The 20,086-nt window shown below is 37.6% G+C and overlaps 1 protein-coding gene across 1 annotated transcript in view; it reads left to right on the forward strand.

Annotated features, from left to right (window-relative positions):
* LOC130218998 (receptor-type tyrosine-protein phosphatase eta-like) overlaps positions 1–20,086 on the forward strand; it is a 52,774-nt gene that overhangs the window by 16,474 nt on the left and 16,214 nt on the right. The window contains exons 2-12 of the mRNA XM_056451273.1: positions 3,691–3,716; positions 6,025–6,264; positions 6,450–6,710; positions 6,827–7,075; positions 13,147–13,410; positions 13,522–13,770; positions 13,886–14,152; positions 16,015–16,278; positions 16,390–16,638; positions 16,774–17,040; positions 18,242–18,502. Coding sequence (XP_056307248.1) covers positions 3,691–3,716; positions 6,025–6,264; positions 6,450–6,710; positions 6,827–7,075; positions 13,147–13,410; positions 13,522–13,770; positions 13,886–14,152; positions 16,015–16,278; positions 16,390–16,638; positions 16,774–17,040; positions 18,242–18,502 — 2,597 coding nt within the window. The remainder of the gene's footprint in view (positions 1–3,690; positions 3,717–6,024; positions 6,265–6,449; positions 6,711–6,826; positions 7,076–13,146; positions 13,411–13,521; positions 13,771–13,885; positions 14,153–16,014; positions 16,279–16,389; positions 16,639–16,773; positions 17,041–18,241; positions 18,503–20,086) is intronic.

The following is a 20,086-nucleotide window of genomic DNA, read 5'->3' on the forward strand; positions in this document are numbered from 1 at the left end:
GCAGCCCCCCCCCAACCCCCTCCTTTTTTTTTACAGTTTACTGAATAGCACCATAAAATGTTTTATGTTTTGCCAGAAAAAAAATTAAGAAAAACAACACTTAGTAATATACAAAAAGCATTTACTAATATAACAAACTTCCATTTATAAATTATTTATATATTTAAACCTAAAATTTTGGATCCTTTTTTGTTTTATCCTTTGCCATTCCTACATCACGGGTTCTATACACTGTATACTGACTGAATAACAGTGACTCCAGATATTTAATTTCAGCTGTTTACCATTGTAATTTTCTAGTTTTATTGAACATGTGGGAAAATATGTCAATGTTACATCACTGCAGTTGCATGCACTATAGTGACTGAAAAACAGATGAGCTGTGTATTGTGAACTAGTAGGTTCAAAACTACCTCTGGAAAGTCAAAAACTGAAAAGAAAAAGAACAGTTTGTCCACTTTAAAGGAGCAGTTCAAATTCAGAGCTCTATTTTACGATCTAGGCACAAAGTCTAAAGCGCGTGGCGCAAAAGCATTAAGGACGTGTCCGAATCCACTTTTAATTCTGACCAATCAAAAAGCAGTTTAGGAAATATGTACAATAACATCTGACTAATGAGTGATGTGGATTTTGTTACATGACTGCATTTAGTTTTTTTTTTCAATTGGTTCAGACCAAAGCAATCAGTGTGGTGTGAAAAGGACCCAAAACAGCAGAAAAATGCAGCAGTGTATAAATTACACTGCCCTTGGTCCGAATGAATGAATTACCAAATGAACTAAACCACAGATGTGAAAGCACCCTAAACCTGTATTATTTGGTTAATCACACAAATCTCTCCATACACCCCAGTTGATTCAGAATTCTGCTGCTCCTATTATAGTCCAGACTATATCTATACAACATGTTACCCCAATTCTCCAACACATTCATTGGTTTCCCATTAAAATTTGCATTAAATTTAAGATTTTCCTGATCACATATAAAACTTTCTACAATCTGGTGCCATAATATCTCTTAGATCTCGTTATCATACCCTTTGTTCTTCTTCACTTGGTCTGCTACACACACCCACTGCTCGTTTAAGCACCATGGGTTACCTCCTCATCTTTGGAATTCCCTCCCAGCTAACATGCGTGATTTAGATTCATTATACCAATTTAAGGCTCAAATGAAAACCCACTTATTTAGATTAGCTTATCTTACACAATTATTATTTTTATATATATATATTGTGTCATTTTATTGCTGTCATTTTGTAACTGCAGCTTGTTTTATGGATCATAAAAGTTTGTGTTCAATTCTGTGTGTGTACACTTGGGCTAAATGCAGAGCACATATTTTGAGTATGGGTTACCATACTGTCACGTCATAACTTTCCTTTTCAACATAGGCTCATTCTGAAAACATAGCCCTATATAGATTTCTGGAGATCATGAATTATGTAGCTAGAAGTACGTATTGTTGCATTTCTTTTTTTATTTTTTTGTGAACGATACGGAGCGGTATGATGCTGTTCCTTTTCACGCTTACCAGCTGACCTCCATATGGACAGCTGTCCAGCTATAACCAGTTTGTCCAGTTAGCTCACCATGTACATCGGTGGACTTTAGATGCAGAGAGAAGATAACCACGACAACAGGGTTGGAGTCCAGTGAAGAACGGTTCCAGGTAGAGGGAAAGACAAAAACAGAAGCCAGAAAATAAAATAAACCAGTAAATAACAGGGTGAGAATGTGGTATATGTGGTAAAAATCAGAGGAGCGCTTTACTTTTTCTGAATTGCTTTTTAAATTTGTCAGCTGGGTTTTGGGAAGTGTGTGGGCGTGTAAATCTGTGCCTTTTCAAATACTGTTGGTTGGGTTTAGGGAAAGGGGACTGTGGGTCAATCGATCGGTCAGTCAGTCAGTCAGTCAGTCAGTCAGTCAGTCATTTAGTCAGTCAAATGGTCAGTCGACAGCGGCCTCTGGTGCATTTACGAGAGAACATCAGGCACGAATGGCACTCACGCGGGAAATTTGAGATGTCAAAAAGTGTACTCATCTGCTTCTCGTGGATTCGCAAAAACATAAACTGCAAAAAAACGTAGCTCCTGGGATGTATTAGATGGTCTCCAGATATGTATGTAGAGGTACATTTTCAGAATGAGCCTGGGTTATTCCTTTTTCAATAGAAAAACACAAAAATACAGTCTATCAGGGCATTGCATCACAGACAGGTAGGCGAGAATCATCTCACAAGAAGCCCATTACACAATTCTAGTTTCCAAAGCTGTGCAATGCACATCATTATAGCTGAAGCATCTAATACAGTGATAAAAAAATATTCTTACGTTCTTACTAACATAATGTCAAATCAAGCACATTTATTCACAGACAACACTGGTGGTATCGTGCAAACAAGGTAATGGTTTGTGTTTTAAAGTCGATCTAACTGTTTAACTTAAATCTGACTAGTACAACATTCAACATTCATTCTTTAAAAGTCTGTCTGTGTACCTGCATTTTCTTGATGCAGAAGTATAAATTGGCCTTGATAGTATTTAAATACTTCAGCAGTATTTATGTTTAAGTGGATATTCCCCCCTCTGATAGCTATGATTTTGGCACATATTTACAGATGAGCAACAAGTTTAACACTGAGCTTGTGTGCATTGTGAGATTGTGCGGGTTGTATTGAGTTCACATCTGACAGCTTAAACGTCATCTTAAACATCTGACAGCTTACGTTGAATTTGATTGGTAATTACTCAAAGGCAAGTTTTAATTTTGTAAACTAGACCAAAGCTTCTAAAGCCCAATCCTAATTCTATTTTTGTACCTCTACCCCTTCCCCTTGGCCCTTGAAACAGAATGTGAAGGGGAAGAGCCTCAAAATGTACCCTTAAAAAATGGCAACCCACTACAACACCTGCACATGTCATCAAATGTCATAGCGATCTCTTGCTTCATATGAGATCGACGATGGCGACTCCTGTAGTTATTCCAGTAGTGTTATTTTTTGGTATTTATCTTCAGGAAATCACTGAAGGCAACGATATCATGTTATCATAACGATATAATGTGGCAAAAAGCTCGTAACTGTATTGTTTATTTACACAGTGGCCATATTCATCAATGTAAACACAAGAAAACAACATTAACATTATACCAGACACTGTAAAAAGGTCATTCCTAGCCACTAGACTTTTCTGACAGGGTATTCGAGTGTCATCGAGGGACAGAATGTTGTGGGACTACTATTTAGGAGTTATTATTATGGATTTTAGATAGCGAAATTTTACATTTTTTATAAAAAAAAAATTTAAGCATGACTGTAAAACACGAACACGTTTAGGAATGTATTAAAACATATGCTTGTTTTTTGTAAAAATCGTAATAATGACAAAAAATACTTATTTGTGCATCTCCTGACTTCCGTGTGCAGTCATGCTGCCGTTGTATATAGTGTTCTGGGAAATTTTTTTACCCCTTGGTTTCGAGTGTGGTCCTGAAAAATCTCTGTTTGAAGGGGGATCTAGCCCTTTCCCTTAGCCCTACGCCGTCAAGCTAAAGATAATTGGGACACCCCTACCCCTTCACGTGAACGCGTAAAAGGGGTTGGGGAAAGGGGAAGGGCTAAGGGGTAGAATTGGGATTGGGCCTAACTCTTAGAAACCTCTAAACTGATCAACTTTCTTTTTCCTCAGAGGCTGAATGCACAGAGCGTTGGAACAGGTGAGTGCTAAAATGTTCAATTACATCTGGAGTATCAACTGGTAACATTTATAAAGTTAAAGTATAATTTCTTAAAGTATGAATCTTTTTTGTAAGGGTTCACTTGTACTAATAAAGAAAGTCGTTTCCTTTCAGCTCTTACCATCTTGCTGTAAAAATGTTTTGAAATTGCTTGTATTTCCTACATGACAATAATAGTTTGATTACGGTGTTTACTTCAATAATGCCACTAATATATGCATACTCCACATGTCTTAATTTCCGTTTAGTTCAGTCATGACTTTAGTCGGATTAAGGTAATCAAAAATCCCTGTTTACATGGTAGACTCTAATCAGAATGTTGTCTTAATCGTATTAAAATCATATTAAAGTATTGTTGCCCATGTAAACATACTCAATGTTTGACTCAACCACATTATCAGGGCTCTGCAATCTTGGCTTTGCGAAGCAGCATTTTCTGTTTGTGCGTACATCAAAAGCAAGTATGCTATGGTTCATGCTTATTGACAGTGGAAGATGATTTATGGTTAGTCGTATCAGTAATCTGACCACATTAGCATGCTGTCCTCACAGAAAAAGGCTTTTTTTTTTTTTTACATTTTCCAGCACTTTGAAACAAATGTAACATGCTAGTCAATGAGTTGGATTAAACTTTATATACACACAAATATAAAATCAATCCACCAACCATTCAAAAACTACCTGGTGCTGTTTAGAGGTTATAACCTCTTCCTCTCCTGTTATAGTTCATTCGGTTGTACTGCTAATTTGTAATCATCCTTGCAGTCACCTCAAGCTTACTTGGAACAGAAAATAGCATGTGATGCATCTTTAGTATTTAGAATCCAGACAGTACTGTCTACAAATAATGAATTTAAAACTGTATAACTGCAGAATGTACAGGTTCATATTAGTACCTATTGTTAGTTTTATGATACCTAAATACTTCTGAATAGAATGGAAAACTGGGTTGGCCTGTCTTGGTCGGTCCTTAAATGGTTCAGATCTTACCTTGAAGTAAGAGGTTACAATGTCAGAATAGGTGACCATAGTTCAACGTGGACACCCATGACATGTGGAGTTCCACAAGGTTCAATTCTGGCACCTCTCCGGTTCAACCTTGATATGCTCCCACTGAGCCAAATAATGAGAAAGAACCAAATCTCCAACCCCAGTTATGCTGATGACACTCAGATCTACTTAGCCTTATAGTCTAATGACTACAACCCCGTTGACACCCTCTGCCAATGCATTGATAAAATTAACAGTTGGATGTGCCAAAACTTTTTCAGTTAAACAAAGAGAAAACTGAAGTCATTGCATTTTAGAACAGGGATGATGTTCTCAAGGTGAATGTGTACCTTGGCTCTAGCGGTCAATTTGGTTCTAATGGTCAACAACAAAAAATAAGGTCAAGAATCTCGGTGTGATTCTGGAGTCAGATCTGAGTTTTAGTAGTCATGTCAAAGCAGTAACTAAATCAGCATACTATCATCTCAAACATATTGCAAGAATTAGATGCTTTGTTTCCAGTGAGGACTTGTTCATGCTATTATCAACAGCAGGGTGGATTACTGTTATGGACTCACTGGACTTCCCAAAAAGTTCATCCAGAACGCTGCTGTCAGGATTCTGACCAGAATCAGAAAATCAGAGGACATCACACCTGTCCTCAGGTCTTTACACTGGCTCCCAGTTACATTCAGAATAGATTTTAAAGTATTATTACTTGTCTATAAATCACTAAATGGCATAGGACCTCAATACATCACAGATTTGCTCATTGAATACAAACAGATCACTCAGATCATTAGAATCAAGTAAATTAAACAATTCCAAGTCAAAAGTCCAAAATCCAAAGCCACTGCTGGAATCAGCTTCCAGAAATGATAAGATGTGCTCCAACATTAGGTACATTCAAATCAAGACTGAAAACACATCTGTTTAGCTGTGCCTTTACTGAATAAGCACTGTGCTACGTACAACAGATCACGATATTATGTTTTTCTTTTCTTTTTCATTCTTTTAAAACTTGTTTTAACACATTTTAATCAGTTTTTAATATTTTTTTATTCTTTGTTGTTTTTATTTTCTTGTTTCTTTTATTTTTGTTAATGTAAAGCATTTTGAATTACCATTGTGTGTGAAATGTGCTATATAAATAAACTTGCCTTGCCTTGCCTTGCCTAAATAGAACACAAGTCTACCTTTTGAAAATGTACCACCCAAGTTACAGCTTTTGTACTTTTATTTATAAGAATGTAAAAAAATCTTTGGCTGTTTCGCATGCTTCTGTTTTCTAAAACAGGATCAAATGACAGTCTTGTGGTAACTGAAATATCAACATCCTTTGTGCATCTGAAATTGGATGAACTATTTGGAGTGGGGTTTGTCTTTGACATTCAATGGACTGGTGATCAAACATCTGGAAATAAGACATTCACAAACAGACTGTTAAACATCACTGATCTGACTGCTGGAGTCAATTACATATTTTGTGTCACAGATGAAGCACAGAACTCAACAGTCTGCATCTCAGCATGCACCAGTATGTAAACCTTCAAAACAATTATCGGTTGCTAATATGCTTAATAACTGCTTGCATCCATCCATCCATCCATCCATCCTCCATCTACATTACAGCATATTTCAAAAATTTATGATTGCACTATTTGTATTTATGGTTATCCGTTACACCAGCATTTATTATTTAATTTTCTGTCCCTCACACAGAGCCAGATGTGATCAGAAATCTCACTGTGGTCAATATCACAACATCATCTGCATTTCTGAAATGGGATGAACCTGTGGGAAATAGATCTTTCTTTAAAATTCAATGGAGCGATGGTGATATATTCTACTATGCATCAACTAATGACACATGGTTTAACATCACTGATCTGACCGCTGGTGTCAGTTACACTTTTAACATCACTGCTGTTGCAACTGATAAATCAACAGAAGGAGAACCTGTGGTTACCACAAAACACACAAGTATGTTTCCATATTTCTGGATAAATTAACTTTTGAAATGTATTGATTAAGGATTTTTCTATTTATTTTTTCTTCAAGCATTATAACTCAAAATGTTTCTTATTAATCCTTCACAGAGCCTGATGTTATAATGAACCTCGAAGCTGATAATATTACCACATCATTTGTTTTACTAAGATGGACTAAACCAAATGGCCAAAGCTCCTGTTATAATATAGAATATGGAAATAACTACGTGACTACAGAGAACACTTCCATGGAAATACATTTTCTGGTTCCTGGAGCACAATACACATTCAAAGTGTTTGCAGTCGCAGCTGATCAAGTGACCAGGGGAGAGTCTACTCAGATTTCACTATTTGCCAGTAAGATCTCACTTTAGAGTTTCAGGCCCAGTCCCATTCTCTCCCTTAGCCCTTCTAATTATTCTTACCCCTTATTTCATGCATTCACTTGAAGGGGGTCCCAATTATTTTTTGGTTGGTGGTGCAAGGGTAAGGGGAACAAGGCAAACAATGGTACATTGAGTTTTACCATTCAGGGCTGTATTTTAATGATCTAGAAGCAAAGTCTAAAGCGCATTTTGCAAAAGCATTATGGGCGTTTTCGAATCCACTTTTGCAATTTTAAGGATGGAAAATATGCTTTGCGCCCTGGCGCATGGTCTAACAGGGTTATGCTTATTTTCTTAATAAGTTATGGTGTGTTTTGAGCATAACCTACATTAAACCAATCAGAGTCTCATCTCCCATTCCCTTTAAGAGTCAGTTGCGTTGCGCCATGGTGCATTTGCTATTTGCATGGCGGACTTTATAAGAGGAAAAACTGAATGCTTTAAACAGACCATCTGCAGCAGGAGGATAAAGAACGAGCCTCCACCACTTTCTCTTTACTCTACTTTACTTTTACTCTTTACTCTTTTACTTTCATGGATAAGGAAACAGTGTTGTACGCACTCGTCTACATATTTATTTTCGTTTGTTAAGCGCAAAGATTTGTTTCAAAACCAATTTTAAATTCAGGTCTAGTTTCCCAAAACAAATAAATGAACAATAATAACGAAGTGTGGTAAAAAAAAACTGAATTATATCCAAACACGTCCTATTCTTATATATAAATAAATACAGTGTACTTATAACAAATAATACTGCTAATAATAATAACGTTATACAAATACAAATTGTCGTGAATAAACTGAAAAAAAGCCCCCCGACATAAAGGCACGGAGGTAGTGGTTTTTATATTTATGTAGAAAATAATATTTTTTGTAACATTTTATTCCTTTCATTTTTTTCATATGTAAATAAATTAGTGTGTTTCTGTACATCTCATGTTTCTTAAGCAATGTGTAAGCATTTTGAACTTGCATAGGTGCATAAATAACGCGATCTGCGCTGGACTTTAGACCTGCTTTTAGTTAGTCAATGGCACAGCCTATTTCAGTTCTTCATGATAGCAACGCGCCAACAATGCACTCTCCGTATAGAACCGGAACACCCATGGTTCCACAAAGTGGCACAAATGGATTTGCTATTTAAACAACGTGGCACAAAACGTGAAAATTAGAGTTGTGTTGGTCTGAAAATAGCAACAAATCGCACCAAACATGTCTTGCGCCTTATTGCACTGGATGTATGATAGGGCCCTGAGAATCAAGTATTAATTTGAACTTCGTAAGTTACATTCATCTGTTCAGATGAGGGCATTTATCAAATCTCACACGCAAGTTTTCTTTGCGCCCTGAAGTTCAATGTTTAAATAAAGCAATAACTTATGATCTTAATCTAAAAAGGAATAGCGACATCCAGTGCACTCTCAGAAATAAAAGTATGCGAGCAGTCACTGGGGTGGAACCTTTTTAAAAGGTACACATTTGTACTTAACAGGTCCATGTTGGTACCTTAAAAGTAAACATTAGTACCTAAACATTGTAAGAGGAACACTTTTGTACTTTTTAGTTACTAATATGTACCCTTGAGGTATTAATGTGGACCTTTAAGGTACAAATGTGCACTTTTTGAAAAGGTACCACCCTAGTGACAGCTCATGTACCTTTATTTCTGAGAGTGTGTGGACTTCAGGTCCCACATTCACTCACGTGCTAACATATGCCACACATCATTTTCATTTTCACATGGAATCATTTCTAACTTTAGCGCTGACTGATAGGACATTTACTGGGGGCTCACTGTGTTTCAGCACATAGACATACAGCACATTCTGACTTGCACAGTGACAGTTCAGAGAGTAAAACTGCAATTTAGATAAATGTATTGAATTTTGGAGGTCATACTGAACAGTTCGATATTATATTGAGTATTGTGATATCCCTAGTAAATACACAGGGTTTCCTGCTTCACATGTTCTATCGATCATAATAGACTGATTTCACGCAGCCGCTATTTTAAACAGCGAAATCGAGGCTGCGGTGTAAAGAAACCCAGAATTATCGCCTGAGTAACACAGGAATGTTGGGTAACTGGCTGTATATCTTATCAGCGAGGAGAAAGGGACACAAATTTTTACTTTCACCACCTTCCGAGAAACTCAAAGGTCCGTTCTGAATGAATAGTGAAAATAAAAAGGGATACTGGACCTCATTTTCAGCTAAGTTAAGGGAAATGTTAGCTTTTTAAGTTAGTTAGCTATTTTAGTTAAGTTAGCTAACGTTTTCTTTCCCAAACACACGTTTTAGATGCCATTCATTAAACTCAAGTTAATGAACTGATTCTTTCACTATGTTTTTTTGGCCTATTGGCCTATTGGCACAGATGAAACACAGAAGCACTATTCTTTCACTACGTTGTTAGCTATTTTAAGTTAAGTTAGCTAACGTTTTCTTTCCCAAACACACGTTTTAGATGCCATTCATTAAACTCAAGTTAATGAACTGATTTTTTCACTATATTAGATATGTCACGATGCTGAATTTCGGTACTGAAATAAAAAAAATTTCCTTTCCACGTTAACATTTAAGCACTGCTTATGGCGTTCTTAAACAGCGCTGATTTGCCATTGTGTTCACGTGCTCAACAGAAATGACTGTGACTGGCCGAGAAGGTCATCAGTTCACCGCACTTCACCGATGTTTACCGAGCACAAACGCAGACAAGCGATCTGCTGATGAATCGACTGATCTTCACCATGTTTCTTCCCACCGCAGCCTCGCTTTCATGTTTTAAAATGGCGGGTGCGTGAAATAAGTGTATAGGGACGCCTGGGGAAATCTGGAGACTCCTACACTTTCCAGTTGAAAATTAATTGTGTTTGTACAAATACAGCACAAAACAAATTTGGAAGTCAATAGTCTGTTACACTTTCCAGCTAAAAATTAAAGGAGGAGGTGTTTGTTTCTTTATTAACAACTTATGGTGTGATGAGAGGAACATGCACCCAGATAGATCATTTTGTTCTCCTGATTTGGAATACCTTATGCTTTGGTGTCGACCATACTGGCTACCAAGGGAGTTCACACAGCAGTTATAATTATGGCTGTCTACATCCCCCCTCAAGTCAACACAGAGCAGGCGCTCAGGGAACTGTATGGGAGCATAAGCGAGCAGGAAACCGCACACCCGGAGGCAGCGGTTATTGTTACAGGGGAACTTAACAACGCCAATCTCAGGAAAATCGCTCCAAAAGACTTTCAACATATCACCACAAACATGTGTGTTGATCGCATTCTGGACCATTGCTGCTCTCCGTTCCGGGATGCAAAGCCCTCCCCCACCCACCGTTTGGCAAATCAGATCACTCTTCTGTTCTGCTCTTGCCTGCTTACAGGCAGAAACTGAAACGGGAACCACCCACCCTCAGGACATTTCAGAGCTGGTCAGACCAATCGGATTCCATACTTCAGGACTGTATTGATCATGTGGACTGGGAGATGTTCCGGGCAGCTTCTGATGACGACATTGAAGTGTGCTCAGACACAGTTACGTGCTTCATCAGAAAATGTTTAGAAAACTGTCCGTATCTACCCCAAACAAAAACCATGGATCAATGGCAAAGTTCGAACAGCCCTATCAGTGCGAACTTCCGCCTATAAATCAAGGAATGCTAAGGAACAAAAACAAGCAAATTACAACCTCAGAAAAACTATCAAAGAAGCAAAACGTCAAGACAGAGACATGGTAGAGGGTCAATTTAACACCAATAATGCAAGGAGCATGTGGCAGGGACTTAATTACATCACAGACTTTAAAAGTAACAAATCCGCCACTATAAACTCGTTTTACGCCCTCTTTGAAGCAAACTGCATGCTCCCTTGGCTGATACCGAAACCGCCAGCCCACTCTATGTTTCTGTAGCGGACGTAACGAGATCTTTCCGTCACGTGAACATCCGAAAAGCGACGGGCCTAGATGGCATCCGTGGACGTGTACTTAAAGCATGTGCTCACTAGCTAGCGAGGGTTTTCACGGACATCTTAATCCTCTCGCTCTCTCGGTCTGTGGTTCCCACATGCTTTAAGACAGCTACTATTGTGCCTGTACCAAAATCAGCTAAAACCACATGCTTGAATGACAGGCGTCCAGTTGCATTGACACCCATCTTCAGCAAGTGCTTTGAGAAGCTAATTAAAAAGCACATCTGCTCGGTACTGCCCGCTGCATACAGGAATAACCGCCCCACTGATGATGCAATTGCTTTCACCTTGCACACTGCTCTGTCTCACGTGGAAAACAAAAACACATATATGCGAATGCTGTTTGTGGACTACAGCTCAGCATTCAACACCATAGTGCCTGCCAAGCTGGTGGTGAAGCTCCAGGCTCTGGGTCTACACAGCTCTCTGTGCAACTGGATCCTAGGATCAAGCAGACGCCAGGTGGTCAGAATGAACAACATCACTTCATCCACACTGATCCTCAACACTGGTGCTCCACAGGGCTGTGTTCTCAGCCCACTTTTGTACTCCCTGTACACACATGACTGTACAGCCAAACACAGCTCCAATGTCATCGTTAAATTTGCTGATGACACAACAATGGTGGGCCTAACCGCATCTGTTTAATGTTTATCATTTTTTATTATTATTATTTTATTTTTTCAGATTTATTTTGTGTTGTCACTTGTCACTTTATGTACACTGGAAGCTTCTGTAGCCAAAACAAATTCCTTGTGTGTGTGAAGCACACTTGGCAATAAAACTGATTCTGATTCTGATTCTGATCACCAGTAATGATGAGACGGCCTACAGAGAGGAGGTGCACACTCTGACGCAGTGGTGTGAGGAAAACCACCTCTCACTCAACATCAGCAAAACCAAGGAGCTGGTGGTGGATTTCAGGAGAGAGAAGAGAGAACACACCCCCATAACCATCAACGGGACACCAGTGGAGAGAGTCAGCACTTTCAAGTCTCTTGGAATCCACATCGCTGAGGATTTGACATGGACTGCTCACACAGACGCAGTGCTGAGGAAGGCACATCAATGCCTCTTCTTCCTCAGGCGTCTCAGGAGGTTTGGAATGAGCCCCCATATCCTCCACTTGTTCTACACCTGCACTGTGGAGAGCATCTTGTCTGGCTGTATCACCACCTGGTATGGAAACAGCACCAGCAGCAATCGCAAAGGCCTACATAGGATTGTGCGAACTGGATGCGTAGTAGGAGGTAAGTTTCCCTCCCTCCAGGACATCTACTCCAGGCGGTGCACGAGGAAAGCCAAGAGAATCATCAGCAACTCCAGCCACCCAAGCCATAGACTTTTCTCTCTGCTACCCTCAGGCAGCATCCAGTCACGCACCAGCCGACTGAAGGAAAGTTTCTTCCCTCAGGCTGATGAACACTTAACACACCCCACACAAACTCTTCCATACCCCTCACTGCACACCATCAACATGTAGCATGCACTGCACTTTAACTAATCCATACTTAATACAATACTGCCTACAGCTATATGTATACCTATTCATTGTACATATTGCTGTCAACACTTCCAATTTTACATTGTCCTGTTTTTTTGGGGAGTATGCTGTTGTATGTTGTTGTAGTTTGCACTGTCTGCATTTTGCACTGTCGTTGTATTTGCATTTTGCACTGTCTGGAGCCAGCACCTAAGCTTTACACTGTGACAATTTGTGTGTGACAATAAAAGTGATTTGATTTGATTTGATTTGGTTAAATGAGCTTGCATCTTGTGGATTGTTTCCAGTGTGATGTATTGTCTAGTGATACCATATGATGATGATGTGCGTATGTAGTAGTAGTAGTGTCCTGTTTCTTAAAGGAATATTTCCATCAATATGCCTTCACACTTTGATTCAAGGACCAAGGGAAAGGAAGGCATGTGGGTAAAAAAATGGAATTGGATTGGTCCTTAATTGTAAAGAACACCCAACTACAAAATTTTTCATTAATTATGATTGCACCATTCGCATATAGGTTTTAGGTCCCTGTTACACCATTTACTTTTCTGTCCCTCACACAGAGCCAGATGTGGTCAGGAATCTCACTGTGGCAAACATCACAACATCATCTGCTTTTCTGAAATGGGATGAACCTCAGGGAAATAGAGCTTTCTTTCAAATTCAGTGGAGGGATAATAATAGATTCAACTATACAGCAACTAGTAATGACACATGGTATAACATCACTGATCTGACCGCTGGTGTCAGTTACACTTTTATCATCACTGCTGTTGCAACAGATAAATCAACAGAGGGAGAACCTGTGGTTTTCTCAAAATACACAAGTATGTTTCCATATTTCTAGATAAAGTTTTAAAGTATATTGATTTATGCTTGTCCATTTGTTTCTCTTCAAGCATTATAATCTCCAAATGTCTTTTATTATTCCTTCACAGAGCCTGATGTTATAATGAACCTCAAAGCTGATAATATTACCACATCATCTGTTTTACTAAGCTGGACTAAACCAAATGGCCAAAGCTCCTGTTATAATATAGAATATGGAAATAACTACGTGACTACAGAGAACACTTCCATGGAAATACATTTTCTGGTTCCTGGAGCACAGTACACATTCAAAGTGTTTGCAGTTGCAGCTGATCAAGTGACCGAGGGGGAATCTAATCAAATTTCACTATTTGCCAGTAAGATCTGTTTTTATGTGTACAATACACCCAAAATGTTTCATTGGTGCATAAATGCATGGTTCATTCCTCCTTTCACAAGCATTTGTAATTTACTTTTTCTTCCCCCTCACAGAGCCAGATAGTATCAGCAGTGTGGTTGTGACCAATATCACAACATCCTCTGTTGTTCTGACATGGAATGAACCAAGTGGAAATAGATCTTTCTATAATATTAACTGGACGGATGATAAAACAAACACAAATGGAACAGAAATGACGACTTCTGATTTTGTACAAATCACTGATCTGACTGCTGGAGTCAGTTATACATTCTGCATCAGTGCTGTGGCAGCAGACAATTCAACTGAAGGCACTGCTTTCTGCATCTCACAATTTACAAGTATGTACAATTATAAAATATGTCTTTTATCATCACTTAAACAGATGATTTATCAGAAAAATCTACCTTCTGCCACTTTTCTAAATAATCAACTAGAAGTCATGTTAAAATTTGTTGCTCTTACAACTGGGATCAACGACGAGACTATAATCAGGTAGTGTAAATATGAGGTCATGTCTACACAAACATGGTTATAATTCAATAACGTTATAACTCAATTTTGTTTAAAAAAAAAACAACAACTGGATAACAAAACATATGCTGGATAAGTTGCTAGTTCATCCTGCTGTGGCGACTCCTGATAAATAAAGAAACTAAGCCGAAAGAATTGTACAAATCTCATTTTAAATGGAGTTAACCTGTTAACAAAGGTTCGGTGGTGGAACCACACCTCACTTTGTTTCTTTAACCACTCACCTACTCCCTAAAACTTATTTAAGGCAGACCCTCTAGCACAGTTCTTCTCGTTCTTTCGAATCCACCCTCTATTTCCTTGCTTCCCATTCACAATCCTATAACCCTCACTTCACTCCTAGGTTGAATCGGGGGGTCCAATCACTCTACCAAAATATCAAAGAGATGGTATCTCCACTCTGAGTCTCTGGGCATCATTGTAGGTTGCCCGATCAACCTACCTACCTGTTCACTGTTTATCCTTTTACTTCCCTTGCCCTTCATCCCACTGTTCTCTTACCATCTCCTTCATCTCTACAATAAAGTCTAGCTTAAAGTGTGGAGTGGCACATGCCGGTGAGTATAATATGCTCAGTCATCCCCCAATAAAGGGTAGGGTTGGGTTTGGGTACAGGCCTCTTTTTAAAAATCATATATTTTCATTCAAATGTAATTGCATGAATTTGTCCAAATAACCCACTTTTCTATTCTGATAATATGTAAAATAGTTATGTTTTTTCATGAGATCAGGCTGGAGTCAAGTCAAGAGTCTCTGTCAAGGGTCAAACAACAGGTGGCATTATAACCCTAAGTATAAAGCCATGTTGGCCAATCAGAAGCTCGAGGATGGAATTACAGTAGCATCACATGTTCTGATATTAAACAAAGGAAAAACAAATGGTGCATATGCTTACATGGTGCAAAAATTCTTGTATTAAACTGGTGCCAAATATCAAACAGAAAAGTAAATAGAATAAGTCACTTTGGGCCTCTGGGAAAGTTCTGGGCACACAGTAATCCGCACATTTATTTATTAAAATTGAGTCTACTTATTAACTTAAATGTATGTAAATATATTTATTTAGTTGTTATATTGATTTCATTCATATTATTTGATAGTGATCTCTCTGGACACACATTCTGGTATGCACATGGACAGTTCAGAGAGTAAAACTGCAATTTACTATGGCGGTCATACCAAAAAGTTTGGTATTATATTAAGTATTGTGACATCCCTAGTAAATACACAGTACAGTTTCCTGCTTCACATAATCCAGCAGTTGTAACAAAAAGTAAACAGAATAACAGAGGAAAGCTGAAGGCTGATATGCTTTCCAGCAGAATATGAACAATTTGTACAAATATAACAAAACAAATTTTTGAGCCAGTTATTTGCCTAAAAATACCTCCTAGAGAGATTACCCCAGATAAAATTTTGAGTGACGTATGTTCTAGTGACGACAAGATGATGATGTGTGTATGAAGAAGTAGGAGTAGTAGTAGTGTCCCATTTCTTAGGGGAATAATTCCATCACTATCCCTTCACACTTTGTTTCAAGGGCCAAGGAAAGGCATATTGGTATAAAATTAAATTAAGATTGGGCCTAATTTGTAAAGCACCATTCGCATATATAGTTTTTAAGTCCCTGGCACACCATTTATGATTTACTTTTCTGTCACCCACACAGAACCAGATGTGGTCAGGAATTTCACTGTGGCAAACATCACAACATCATCTGCTTTTCTGAAATGGGATGAACCTCAAGGAAATAGAGCTTTCTTTAAAATTCAGTGGAGGGATAATATAAGATTCAACTATACAGCAACTAGTAATGACACATGGTTAAACATCACTGATCTGACCGCTGGTGTCAGTTACACTTTTATCATCACTGCTGTTGCAACAGATAAATCAACAGAGGGAGAACCTGTGGTTTTCTCAAAATACACAAGTATGTTTCCATATTTCTAGATAAAGTTTTGAAATGCATTGATTTATGCTTGTCCATTTGTTTTTCTTCAAGCATTATAATCTCCAAATGTCTTTTATTATTCCTTCACAGAGCCTGATGTTATAATGAACCTCAAAGCTGATAATATTACCACATCATCTGTTTTACTAAGCTGGACTAAACCAAATGGCCAAAGCTCCTATTATAATATAGAATATGGAAACAACTACGTGACTACAGAGAACACTTCCATGGAAATACATTTTCTGGTTCCTGGAGCACAATACACATTCAAAGTGTTTGCAGTTGCAGCTGATCAAGTGACTGAGGGGGAATTTAATCAAATTTCACTATTTGCCAGTAAGATCTATGTATATATATATTTAATATGTCCAATACACCCAAAATGCTTCATTAGTGCATAAATCATTCAGACACATGGTTCATTCCTCCTTTCACCAGCATTTGTAATTTACTTTTTCATCCCCCTCACAGAGCCAGTCGGGATCAGCAGTCTGGTTGTGACCAATATCACAACATCCTCTGTTGTTCTGACATGGAATGAACCAATTGGAAATAGATCTTTCTATAAAATTGACTGGACTGCTGATAAAACAAAAACAAATGGAACAGAAATGACGACTTCTGATTTTGTACAAATCACTGATCTGACTGCTGGAGTCAGTTATACATTCTGCATCAGTGCTGTAGCAGCAGACAATTCAACTGGAAGCGCTGCTTTCTGCATCTCAGAATTTATCAGTATGTACAATTATAAAATATGTCTTCTTTATTACATATGCTTATACTAACTGACTGATGCACCAATATTACATTTAATTAGTCATTTGCTCTAGAATTATTCCTGTATTCAACACCACTTTCAACAATTTGCCTTCATACTTGCAGACTACACTTCCTGACAAAAATCTTGTGACCTATCCAATAATTGTTAGAAACAACAAATAATAACTTGACTTCTAGTTGATCCTTTGGTATCAGAAGTGGCTTATATGAAAGGCAAAGTACTCTATATTATTTTATCAAAATAAAATATGATCATGCCTTGGTTTTTAATTATTTAATTAGGACAGAAAGGTTTAACTTTGCTTAGACAAAAATCCTGTCACTTAGAAATAATGTACAGTATACAATATAAAGGCATGGTGCAGTGGAAAATTAATTAATATTGTGCATGACTCTCATGAGCTTGGATGACTGCATCCATACATCTCTGCAATGAATCAAATAACTTATTAATAAAGTCATCTGGAATGGCAAGGAAAGCCTTCTTGCATGACTCCCAAAGTTCATCAAGATGCTTTGGATTCAGCTTCTATGCCTCCACCTTCATCTTACCCCAGACATGCTCAATAATGTTCAATCTGGTGACTGGGCTGGCCAATCCTGGAGCACATTGACTTTCTTTGCTTTCAGGAACTTTAATGTGGAGGCTGAAGTATGATGAGCGCTATTCTGTAGAAAGATTTGCCCTCTCCTTTGGTTTGTAATGTAATCGGCAGCACAAATATCTTGATACCTCAGGCTGTTGATGTTGCCATCCACTCTGCAGATCTCTTGCACGTCTCCATACTGAATGTAACCTCAATTTGTTTAAAAAAAAGTTGTTGTCCACTTAAAAAATCCAAAAACCATTGCAATCTTACAGAAATGTGTAACTTTTGATTTAGTAGCTTAATTTAGGTGTTTTAGAATTGAGACATAACTATTAGTCCTTTGGAATCCCTGGAAAAGCCCAATCAAGCAATAGCAACGCACTCACTTTTCACCAGTCAAGAGAAAGGCGGTTAATGATATACTACTTTCTGTGTCTGCCTGTATGCGCACCTCTGCCATGAATAAAAATTGAAATCAGTGTGTACTCACTAGTGCTTTTTATATTTCTGCTTTGCTTTTTCTTATGATTTTTTAATCAGCATTTGCTTTTCTTTCCATCATACAGAGCCTGAAGTAATCAGAAAATTTACAGCATCTCAAATCACAACATCTTCTGTATTTTTGACATGGCAACCAACTGGCAATATATCTTTCTTTAAACTTCAGTGGACAGATGATAAAACAAACCAAAATGCAACAGAAACTAATAACACATTTTATAATATTACTGGTCTGACTGCTGGAGTCAATTATACATTCTGCATCACTGCTGTGGCATCAGATAAATCAATGGAAGTACCTGCTTTCTGCATCTCACAGCTTACCCGTATGTATATTTTTTTATTTATTTGAAAACACTCCTCATCCAGGCTGTTTTTATTGTGTTTGAGAAAAATGCTCCACACTGTATAGTTGGGCTGGGACAATAAATCAATGCATTGTGAAAAATCGAGTATCGATTTTGCATAGGTTCTGAGATTTTCCTAATGCATATTCACTCTCAATCAATTGTAATCAATAGTTTTTACCCACCAGATGGCACTGTATGCTTTACAAACAGTCAGTCTTTACATATAACTCTAGAACCTAAAATGATCATTTATAATGTTGGAAATGTTTAATAGAATACAAGAATGTTCATAATGAGCTATTTACATTAACCTGTGGCATAAAAGTCCATGTGCAAGTTCATCTGACCACTTCCTTTATAAGAATAAAGCTCATCGCACACTGGAGACAAAGCAGTGGATCTTTTACAGTTGTAAACATTGTTTTCTATGAGGGTACGCACATAGGATACCTTCACTGTGTACTGTGTAAGGATAGTCAAAGTCCCTTTAAGGCAAGTAATTTCACTTGGCGACCATTTATGAAATGCCTCTTGGGCAGTATGGGTTAAATAGAGAAACATCAAATTCTCCAAAATTACTTGCCGAGATTATGGTTAAATTACATATTAGGAATCCCCAGTAAAATTAAACAACAACTGTCTCTTTAGTTTCATTTCTAAATGTTCGAATAACACAAAATCTGCAGAAACTCACGTCTGGTACAAGCCAATCTCTGGAAAATTGTCAACCAAAAAGCGTTATCCATTTAGCAAGCAAAAGGTCAAGGCATTCGACAAATAATTAAAACACAATAAATGAAAACAAGGAAAGCACTTTGAATTGTAACAATACAAACAAGACTGTTTGTAACAACGCATGTGTGAATGAGTCCAAGCAATTAACAATAATGTCTTTCAGCTGTTTGTGTAATCAGAATGAACTTGAAACCGGTGTGTGAATGCAGGGTACGATGGGAAATGTAGTTCGAATGAGTGTTAACAAGGAATGATCTTCAGCGACCTGCGAATCGTACATTCAGCTTCAGTCATTATACAATAATTAAGTTTCATTTTAATATTTTTGTGTGTTTACTCTACTTATTTAATTTAACATTTGCTTAAAACATCTATTTGCTATATTATTATAAATTTTAGTAGTAAAAAAAAATATATATATATATATATTTTTTTGACTGTCTGTTGCGATTGAATGGAGAGACACAAATACAGGGTGTTAGACCCAAGCACAGAATCCATTGAGAAAATTTGGCCAGCAATTCACAACCATAGAGACAATCCAAGAGTGTAATCCGTTTAGGGAGCAAAAGGTCAAGGCAGGCAACAAATAATCAAAACATTAGTTATAAAAAGACATAGCAGTCTGTAAAGCACTATTACAAAAAAAAATTAGACTTGCTCTAAGTGATGTCACTTCCTCTTGCAGGAATCTTTGGAAGGCATTGATTTGAACAAAAGCAAATATTGATTTTTTTGTCAAGCATTATTATTTTTTAAAAACAAAAACAAATTCAATTAAAAAGTTGATTAATAACATGAAATATACAGTATCAAGTAATATGT

Source organism: Danio aesculapii, chromosome 25, assembly GCF_903798145.1.
Source record: "Danio aesculapii chromosome 25, fDanAes4.1, whole genome shotgun sequence".
In the NCBI taxonomy this organism is placed as follows: domain Eukaryota; kingdom Metazoa; phylum Chordata; class Actinopteri; order Cypriniformes; family Danionidae; genus Danio; species Danio aesculapii.